This window comes from Limulus polyphemus, unplaced genomic scaffold (assembly GCF_000517525.1).
Source record: "Limulus polyphemus unplaced genomic scaffold, Limulus_polyphemus-2.1.2 Scaffold75, whole genome shotgun sequence".
Classification (NCBI taxonomy): Eukaryota; Metazoa; Arthropoda; class Merostomata; order Xiphosura; family Limulidae; genus Limulus; species Limulus polyphemus.
This window is the reverse complement of record NW_013665685.1, coordinates 1,092,011-1,103,434: the sequence shown is the minus strand read 5'-3', so window position 1 is coordinate 1,103,434 and position 11,424 is coordinate 1,092,011. Positions and strand designations below refer to the sequence as shown.

The following is an 11,424-nucleotide window of genomic DNA, read 5'->3' as shown; positions in this document are numbered from 1 at the left end:
ATAATTTATATTTATTTCCTAATTTTTTTTTTATGATGGTTACAAGATCAGTCAAATCTACTGAACCCATACAGAGATTCATTACTGAAAATAACAGGTAAAATATAAAGTTTTTTTCTTAAGAAATGTTTGATAACTATCTGGACATTATAAAGATTTTGCATGTGAAATCTGAAAACTTTCTGATCCATAAATGTATTTTGATCTTAAAATGAAAATTACTTTGCATGTTGGATATGCAACATTGTGAAAAGAAAAAAGGCAAGAGAAAAACATTGCTTAACAAGCCTCAAGACTTGATAAAAAAAACAAAAAAAAACTGATATTTTGCATATGAAAGCATTGTAATATTTACTGCCAAATTTTGTTAATCTTTGCTAACTAATTTGAAAGTTATAGCATTAAATTAAAACCAAGCCCATGCTGAAAGAGTTAATGAAACTCATATTGTGTATAATGCAATAGTTTTGAGTTTTTTTTTACCACTGCCATCTCTACATTGAATCACCATTTCTAAATTCTCACTTCAGATAAATTAACAAGTTACACCATAAAAAATGCAAGTATTACTCCAAGATATAAATCAGATCACTCGGTGCTTGACCTAGAGATAAAACTTAATGTAACTACACGAGGAAAACATTTTTTGATATGTAATAATTCTCTTCTGAAAGACATTGTATACTGGCATAGCGAAGGATTTTAATTACATAGCAAATTAGTAAGTACAGTAAGTAAGAAAGAGAAAAGCAAAATATCTTTTGATATAACTTTGATAAATGCATCTTGATGCTAATGATATGTATTTTATTAAAAATTACATGTAAATACTTTGGGGAATGACAAACTTGTATTCATCCTGTAAAAAAAAAATCTTTAAATGTTTAGAAGATGAAATTAAGACTTTTCAAAATAAGCTAAGTAATAGTGGATATGACTAACTCGTTAGTTTGAAGAGAAGTAACCTATATTTCAATCATTTTATAAAAATATTATAAAACAGAAGGAAGTGGTTTCATCACAGCTAGATGGAAAAAATGTAAGTAGAAGTTTAAGAAATATTTAAATATATTAGAAAAACAAAAGAAAATCGATGGGATCCATAAACTAGTCACTAGCAAAAGAGAATACACAATAGGTAACAATGATGAAATATTGACAAAATCTAATAATAATTAGAACTTCTATGCGTTAAGGGAAGGAAATTTAAATGGTAAATGAAAATTACAGAATGAAAGATAGGGGCTCTCTCATTAAGTATAATGAAAGGTTTTTTTTGGAATGTTTTAACAAATAGTTGAATACATTATATCAAAACAATTTGAAATGTGCAAAACAGGAAGTCACATGGCAAGCACAACCAGTACAGTTGCAGTGGAACTGAATATATCAGAACTCCATTTTTAATGTGATGTTACTGAAAACTAATCACTTGTGGGTATATATATATACGGACTTAGTTACTTTGACCATCCTTGCAACCACAACGTATCCATAGAGAGTATCTTTATGAAATTTGACAAGCTTTTAGTAAACATAACAAGTCTTTTATACACAAACACACACAAAAAGGATTTTTGAATTAAATAATTTTATTAAAGACTTTTTTGTGAACATATGGAATCAAAGTGTAACTTAGACTGGTCTGACAGCAAGATGAACATGTGGCTCAAGCTAAGGTACTGAATGACATAATGCACAAGCTACTCACAAATATACTTTGTGGAGAAATGTTAATAGTTTAGTATTATTATTATTATCTTACCTAATAAATTTCTAATTTTAACATTTTAATTATTTTTATAACAATAAATAAAAAAACATATAAGAGACAAGAAATTTATTACTTATGGTTGGCCTTTTTTTGTTGTTATTAGGCCTCCAACAAAACTTAATCTTAATTCTTTGTAATCATATTACTAATAAATAAAACAATTTATTTAAAATTTTTACTAAGTACATAAAATAACTCATGGAAAATAAATGATGTTCATATAACTATTATAATTTCTCTGGTTTTTTAACTAAGGCAGGCATAATTGTCAGAAAATAATTCCTTTAGCTGTTCAATCTGAACTCCAAGATATCTACTTTGAATCTATAGGTGAAATAATCAAAAATTTCTACTGTGAACAAGGTAGCATTATACGTCATTTGTATTTCTACTAGTTATAAATAATGCAACAACAAATGTCAGAGAAAATTACTGACAATTTGTTAAAAAGAAAAGATAATAGGCAGGCTTAGCAAGTGGGTTTGAATTTCTGGTTTATATCTTTGTAAGCAAAGAAGATTAAATATTACAAAAAATAGATTATACATAAGAAATATCTACACTATAATGAGTAATTTGCATTAAAGTTGGGACATCTTAGAGGGGTGGCAAAAAACTGAAAATGAACAAGTCACAACGAACTAATATCACATTATACAGACAAGCAGACTGAATTCATACATGTCCTTTTGAAATTAAAGAAATAAATTCTATATAAAATTGATTTAAGTATACTTTTATGCTAAATTTATTCATTTATATTTATAATAGTTTAAAATTTGAATGTAACTACATAAAAAGTCTTGACATGCACTTTTACCTACTCATTTCGAGACTTCATTAATTACGTATTAATCGCTTATTCACATGAGATTTCAATAGTTGAAATAACTGAAACTAGTTATAACTATAAATACTAATTTTGATCAGTTGATTATTTTACAAGTTAAAATTAATTAAGCTGAACAATCTTGAATCAATCAAAAACAAGGAAAAATCATAATTGCAATATTTCAATTAATTTTTGCTTTCTCTCATTCAATCATCTTAAAATCTAAGTTACTAGTCTTTCACTAACTCCCATTGATGTAATTTTCTTGGTTAATCTTTCTTGTGGCACCATAACAAAAATGTTTTGATAATCTAAGTATACCAAGTCTACATGCTTTTCATCATCCAGATAACAAGCAACATCCTTAAAAAATGATAACAGATAAGTAAAACTAGATATCAGTTTGGTAAATCCATGTTTGCTTTCTTTTATGATTATTTTACTAAATGATTTTTAAAAGCTTCTTTCATAAGACTAGAATTTTTCCCCTTACAGAATTAAGACTGACTGGCCTATAATTTCCAAAGCAACTCTTACCACCCCCCTCCATTTCCAACACTCAGGTACATACTCACTACCTACTGACCTATCAAAAATAGAGAGAGGCTTGCATACCTGGTCTCCAACTTCATTTTAAACCTTGGAGAAAACCTTGCTTAGGCCTAGTGTTTTACATATTTGTAATCAATCTTTTTATTTTTTTCTCATCAGAGGATTAGTATTTAAATCCAGGACAAATGAAGTAATGCTCACAGAATGCTCCTATTCAGAAATATTCAAAAGCTCAGTCATTTCATAATCTTCAACAAAAACCCATCCATCAGCTCCTAACCCCATTTTAATATATTGCTTAACTGTTAGGTACTTAAAGAAAACATCCTTGCCATTAGTTTTAACATCATTAACCAGTTGTTTCTCATAAGCCTTTTTGATTTCATAATTTTTTTAACCAAATTTCTAGCTTTTCTATACTTCTGTAAATCTTCCCATCCATCTGCCAATTTAAAGTTCAACTTATGGCATTCATCCTTGACATTTTTATATTTTTAGTAAGCCAATTCAGCGTCAAGTAGAGTGTCCGATTGAGGCAAGTGCATCTGTCAAAGGATGATGCAAAATTCACACATAGTAGAAAGGCAAATGCTTCTTTTTCTTGATTTTCAGTATGAATAAGAATTGTTAAAGCCATTAACAACAACAACAGTGCATCTGTCAAAAGATGATGCAAACTTCACACAGTGTAGAGGCAAATACTTCTTGATCTTGATTTTCAGTATGAATAAGAGCTGTTAACAACAACCTTTTGCATTCTTTCATTCAACTATGGTACAATCCAATTAACTAGTCTTTCCCCACCATCAATGACTTGGTTTCTTAGCTACTTTTTGGTGTGGCACCGTGAAAGAAATGTCCTGAAAATATAAATACAAATCAACAACTTTTCTCTTATCTATATAATAAGTAATGTCCTTGAAAGATACCCCTTTGGTGAATCATGTTGGTTTTAATTACATCTGCAACTGATCTCCGTATCAGCTGCCAATACAGATCCAATCAAACAAATTTTTCGATGTTTTTCCAATCTAATTTTTAAGAAGATTGGATCAATAAGTTTGTTTACCTATGAAAATACATTCAGGTGACTTCATGATGGAGAGAGTGCAATGTATCCCGAAATGAGGATTTGTTTCAAGATTTACAGGAAAATAAATGTAAGAGAAGGAGTTCTTTAACATTTCTCTCTCTCTCTTTTTGTAGTCTGGCAAGTGCTTGATTTATTTGAAGACAGGTTTTGAAGCTTGATGCATGCCACTAGTATATATATACACACACACACACACACACACACAAATGCAATTTACGAAAATCTGATCCTGATAACAGTGCATTTGATTGTAGGCATTCATTATGATGACCTTGAATACTTTAGTATTGTTATAATAACTCAAATATTTAGACTGCAAGATCTGATTTTAGGTACTCATTATGATCATTGTGATATTGGTATCATTGATTTATACGGAAAAGAAAGTATAAAACTTAGTTTTTCATACTTTCTTGCAGGTAATATTTCTAAAACAAACACATAAATTTGGTTCAACACATATTACAGCTCCAAAACTAATCAAAAATTAACTATCATAATATTTTCTTGAAAGTTAACTACAGATAGACAATTAACTCAATATAATCAATTACCTAAATCAACAAATCACTAAGGCATGCGGATAGAATAGTCTGTGGGGTAAATAGGGAGAAAATAATTAGATTATGCTACCCATGGGCACAGATGGAGGATATAACTGGCAGAACAGGAGATAAAGGAGGCTAGCTAGTAGAGATGTAGTTTTTGTTGTGCACATAGGGGCTAATGATGTAGAGCTAATTAATAGGTACAAGGGTATGATAAAGGCATTTAACGAAAAAAGGCCATAACTTAATTTTGTCACGGATACTACCCATAATTAATTATGGGGAATGAAGTTATAAGTAGGCAACTAGGGCTAAATGCTAGGCTTAGGTTAATATGCAAGGATGAGCAGATTGTCTGGTTGGACTTAGAGAATCAGTTCAATGAAGAAGGGAGCTTTTTGGAATGGATGGTTTACATTTAAGTATGATAGAAGCTGGCTTGTTTGCAAGGGTTATTACCTCAGCTGTAAGGGAAGTTTTAAACTAGAACTAAACATTGGTAAGAGTCAGGACAAACTATGAGGTAGAGAAAAGCTTAGTATAGGAAAGGAGTATAGAATAAATTATAAGGTAGGTTTTATTGTTACTATTGTAATGCTAGAAGTATAAGAAATAAAAATAGATAACTTTAGAGCACTGGTAGGAACAGAGGATTTTGATATAATGGGAATAACTGAAACAAGGTTAAACGTTGATGATTTTGTTTGATGACAGAAATTTCTTTGAAATATAGGGTTACAGTTTATTTAATAGGGATAAAGTGTTAAAGAGGGGGAGGAGTATCTTTATATGTAAAATGTGGCTTACATGTTGTTGAAGGTGAGGATGTAAAAAATAATAGCAAGGAGATTGAATCCATCTGGATTTCTATTAACAGAAACAAAGGGAAAAGGCTTTTAGTGGGAATTTGTTACAGACCACCAGATGATACTGATGAAATTAGCGAGAAACCTTACACAGAGATTAAGATTTCAGCTGTTAGTGAAGTCATAATTATGGGTGATTGGGAAATACTAGAGTCAAACCACGAAGAAAAATATTTTTTGAAACTGTTCACGATGGTTTTCTTCACCAATTGGTCAAGGAACCTATTAGAAACAATGACATTTTAGATTTATTGTTAACTTCAAATACAGAAATGATTGAGAAGGTGGAAACTGGGGAACATCTGGGTGCAAGTGATCATTGCTCTATTAGGTTCAATGTTTTGCTGCATATGAAGGTAAGGAATAATGGTATTTTGGTTACAAATTTCAAAAAAGCAAATTTTGAAGAGATGCAAAAAGAATTATCTGTTGTGAATTGGGCAGCTGAGTTATTTGAAGATACTGATCAGATGTGGAAAATTTTTAAATTTTCAAGGTAAACATATTCCTTGTAGAAAGAAAGAGGTGGCTGCAAGTAAAAAACCAGGTTGGCTCACAAAGAGTATAAAATTAAAGAAAAGCATCATAAATTTCAGAAATTTAAATAGACTGGTATGATAGGAGATTTAGAAGATTATAGAAGACCAAGAAAGTCAGTTAACCAGGAAATTATGACATCAAAAAGGATATCTGAGAAAAATTTGTCTGAAAATATAAAAATTAACAGTAAAGATTTCTTTAAATACATTAAGGGTAAACAAATTGTTAGGATGGGGGTAGGACCCTTGAGGGATGATAAAGAAATGCTCATATCTGATGATTACAAGATGGCTGGGTTATTAAATTCTGCTTTTTCTTCAGTATTTACAAATAAAGATTTAAGCAGTATTCCACATCTTGAACTGATGATAGATGGGAACAAGATAGGACAAGATGACTGCATTAATTCTGAGCTTGTTAAAAAAAATTGGGAAGTTTAAAGAATGATAAGGCTCCTGGGCCAGATAACATTTCCCCAAGGGATTTGAAGGAGGTTTAAAGATTGGGATATGTGAGCCACTTGCTACTTTTATTTGCAAGTCCTTGAATAGTAGCAGATACCAGAGGATTGGAAGTTACCTAATGTTATTCCTCTTTTTAAGGGAGATGTTAAAAATTGTTCCAGTAATTATTGGCCCATTAGTCTTGCATCAGTTGTGGAAAAAGTTTGGGAAAGTCTGATAAAAGATGCCTTGCAAAGCCATTTAACATTTTGTTGGATAGTCAACATGGTTTCACTAAGGGAAAATCTTTTGACATTCTTTGAAAAGGTTACTGCTTATGTAGATGAGGGTAAGGGTGTAGACTTGGTGTACTTAGATTTTCAGAAAGCATTTGACAAGGTGCCACATAAAAGACTTGTTAAATGAATTATCTCTTTTGGTGTGGGGGATAAGTTAGCAAATTGGGAAGAAGAGTGGCTGGATGGAAAAAAGCAGAAGGTTGTTATAAATGGAGTTCAGTCAAAATGGATTAATGTTGTAAGTGGGGCAACTCAGGACTCAGTCTTAGAACCTTTGCTCTTTTTGATTTATATCAATGACACAGATGAAGGAACAGTCAATAAATTACTTAAATTTTCTGATGATATTAAGGTCTTGGGTGTTGCTAACTGTGAAGAGGATGCTGCTGATTTACGAAATGATTTAGATCATTTAGTGAGTTGGGTAAATAAATGCAAGATAATGCATGTGGGTTATCATAATTTGAATTATAAACATAATTTGAATGGGAATAACCTTAACAGTGTCACAAAAGAAAGGAATCTTGGTGTAATAGTTGACTAGTCTCTTTAGCCATTCAAACAGTGTGCTGTTGTTAGTGTTATGACAAATAGGATTTTAGGTTGTATGTACAGAAATATAGAATACAAGTCTAAAGAGGTTATAATTTCATCGTATAGGTCACTGGTTAGGCCACATTTGGAATACCGCGTTCAGTCTTGGACTCCTTACATTAGGAAGGAAATTGAACTGTTGGAAAGGGTTCAGAGGAGGGTTACTAGAATTGTTCCTGGGATGGAGGGGTTGTCATATGAGGAGAAGTTCAAATCTCTCAAATTGTTTTCAATAGATAAAAGGTTTAAAGGGGATCTGATTGAAGTTTTTAAGATTGTAAAAGGAACTGAAAGTGTTGAAGCATCATCTTTTTTCATACTTAATGACGAGAATAGTAGGACTAGGGTACACAAATACAAGTTTTGGCAGGGTAGGAGTCACCTTCAGCTAAGACAGTTATATTTTTCTAACAAGGTGGTTTGCCTAGGGAATGGGTTTCCTTCTGATGTTGAGGCAGTAAATTCAAGTGAGTTTAAGAAAAAGCTTGATAAGTACATGAATGATAAGGGCTGGCTTTATGGTTTTTTTTTGGTTTTTTTATTTATTTAATAGTTTTAGCTCAGTTTAGAGGGTGGGACAGCCGAAATTTATCAATAGGTCCCTTACTGTCCCAAAACTAAGTTGGATAAGGTTTCAGATTTCACAATCACAGTTGATTTATAACTGAAGCTCATGATATGCATATGAATGTAATCTGATCATTTATCCTAAGCTCTACTGGTAACATCTTGCTTTTAAAATACAGTTAACAAACAAAAAACAAATTGGGTTAGGAGGTTCTAAAGGTTATGCAATTGAAATATGTAAACTACAAGGTGAAAAGAAGTAGTTTTATTTCTAGCATGAAAATTACCTTTAACTCACACTCACCTAATAAAGGATTCGTAAAAACCTTCATTAAAAAGTATGATTTTCTGTGTACAACAGACTTGTAATATTAACTAAAAGCTTGCCAAATTTTGTGAAGATACACTTGGTACATTGAGAGTTAATACATATATAGTTTCACAAGTACGTGGGATTACAAGGTTGGTCAAACTGACCAAGTTCAAGTGCCTAAGTTTAATTGATTAGTGTCACAACTCATGAAAATGATCAACTAACCAAAACTAGTATTTAATTATTTCAACTATCAAAGTCTCATATGAGGACAATTCAATGTAAACCAATTACTGATCACGATGATTAACCAGTTATCAAATCTCACTATATCAACCAGTTCTAAAGTTAACATGCAATTTTGAAATAAGTAGTGATTTGTACATTACATTTACAGAAATGAAAAAACTTTAGTGGTGTGTTAACCTCATCTCACATCAACAATGAGTGGGATCAAACTTAAGATCTCTGTCATGTTAGGTTTTTTTAACAACTTATACCACATTCTTCCCCTCTCATAATCAAGGCCTGTTTTCATGTGATGTCATCAGTAAATTGCGCAAATTAATGTTACTGAAGGTTTTAACCTAAATTTGATAATGTGTTCCATACTTTTGAAGATCAAAATCTACCCTTAATTACAGCACTATTTAATGATGTAGTCATATAAAATAATAATAATAATATTACAATTGTAAAATTACCTGAGGAAAAGCACGAGAAGAATTCCTCCACACATCTATATAAATATGCATATCTATACTGATTTACTTGATGAGGTTCATAAATGAACTTGTTTTAACTCTATAAATTGTCATTTCAATAAAATAATGCATGTTTCAAAAACAATCATATTGTTATAAATGCCTTGGGATCAGCTGCTACAAAATAGTAAGAAATGTCATTGTAATGGAGGAGAAAGACAACCCTATATCTAATCATAAAATATCAAACTCCCCCCCCCACTACACACACACACACAAATTAAAAAACAAATTAACATAGGATATTTCTTTCTACTTAATAACTATATGCAATCTAATAACTTCCAAGTATGCCTTACTTTTACAGCAGAGGAGCTATTGTCCCAGGTTTGAAGAAAATGTGATAAATTTAAGATGCTTAAAGAAATGTGGAAAATATTTAAAAAGAAAAAAGATCAATTAATTACATATTATGAAAACTAATTTTTCAAGGTTCAATTTTCAGTTTGATTCACCAAAAATTTAAAGAAATTATGAAGATGTGAAGAAAACTGTGTGTCCTGTCAAGCTTCAATAGTCACAGATTTAACAGTTGTTTTACATGTGCTAAAATATGATTCTATGAATGCCAAAAATGTCATAACATTTTCTGTTTGACAGAGAGCCACAATTCGAAGAGATGAATTTATGTACTTTTACATTTTATACAAATCCACTATTGGCTTGAAGTTTAAGATTTTATAAATTAAGAATTTGTTGTTAGGTCCCTACTTAAATTTAAAGGTAAGACCTTATGCTCTAAATATTTAGGTAGAGAACTGTTCATCAACAAGTGCAAAAGTGCCTAGAACAAAATAAAAAATGTGATTACCAATGCTTCAGTTGTTCTGCACAAAAATATTTCTACCCATATTCCAATCACTAGTGACACTACTAAAAACATCCTTTAAAGCAGATCATTTGATGATGACAGGGGATGAACTTGTGATGAAGTGATAAATGATACACTTGCTCAATTTATTTCTCTAAATAAATGAGTTTACACTTATAGTCACACTTTACATTACAGCATTAATATTAATAATTCTAACAGTAACAGACCTCTTTCTCCAAACTTTTTTAGTTATACCACTTGTACATTGTAATCAGACTCAGAAGTCTGACCATTTAAAATGTGACAATAGATAAATAATCTACTGTACTCACTATTCTAGCCTAAATCTTAAGTCAAGACAAATCTTAGGCTTGGCAATACTTACCAAACTTGTCCATAAGCACCAGATCCTACAGGAAGAAGAGACTGATAACGTTCTGGCACTTCCCATACTGTTCTATTTAAATCAGTTCGAACAAATCCACTTCTCATATTGTTCAGATGAGTTTATTAAGATTTAACGACCCACTCTCAATCCTAAGCCCGAGTCCAAATCTTAGGCTACGCCCGTCTATACAGATTACAGGGTAACGTAAGTGAACCTGTACTGTAGCTTGGCAGTCACTCACTGTACAGTAATACCTATATATCATATAGGCCTACTAGTACTAGACCCAGGCAAGGCTATAAGTATAACGTTATACGAATACTACCAAATATTCTTAAATTCTACTTCGTCTGCGTTTATATCTGTTGTCCTAAAAGTTTATAACTGAAAAAAAAAGAAAATGAAATATTACTGTTGTCTTCTGAAAGCTTTCCTACGTGCCCTTAAACTTATTTTTTCAATCTGTTACCACGAAACTGCTATTTTTATAAGCTATTTGACTCACTCTACTCAACATGGCGCTCAAATCAGCGAATTCAGATTATTACGATCCTCCAGTCGTACTTTTAAAGTTTATCTCGGAAAGTTCTCAACGTACCCGAGCTGAAGTTCGTTATCTATTCCCGATTCCAGATTGAAGTTAGTTACTTTATCACGATTCAAAGGTGAAGCTTCTTATTCATATATTAATATGTGTCTCACATTAAGAAGGTTGAATCGCTGATATTATGCTTATAACACTGCAAACAGAGAATCATTTTAAAATATAGATTTTTTCCTTCAAAAGTAAACTGCAGACTCTACAGTAGAATGGTACAAGTAGGCGATCATACGTTATATCATGAAAATTAAACCCCCTTCCTTATTAAAGAAATTAACAGCAACACAACTGCTATATACGCGTTGGCCAAGATTTAGTTTAGTAAAGATATAACTAACATTTTGTAATTATACCTTCCTGCATATGAACAACAAAAAACCTTTATATTTTTTATAAATGGAGTGGATGGATGTTAGTCATACTATTCTTTTTGGTT

The 11,424-nt window shown here is 31.2% G+C and overlaps 1 protein-coding gene across 4 annotated transcripts in view; it reads right to left on the bottom strand.

The window, feature by feature from the left end:
* Positions 1-11,105, bottom strand: part of LOC106466697 (mitogen-activated protein kinase 14-like) — a 65,413-nt gene extending 54,308 nt beyond the window's left edge. For 2 of the 4 annotated variants that reach the window (XM_013927013.2, XM_013927020.2), the window contains exon 1: positions 10,385-11,098. In XM_013927013.2, the coding sequence (XP_013782467.1) occupies positions 10,385-10,491 (107 nt within the window). In that variant the 5' untranslated portion in view covers positions 10,492-11,098. Of the gene's footprint in view, positions 1-10,384 lie in introns of all 4 variants that reach the window. The other 2 variants (XM_013927005.2, XM_013926997.2) reach the window with 2 other exon arrangements.
* Positions 11,106-11,424: the final 319 nt, after the last annotated feature.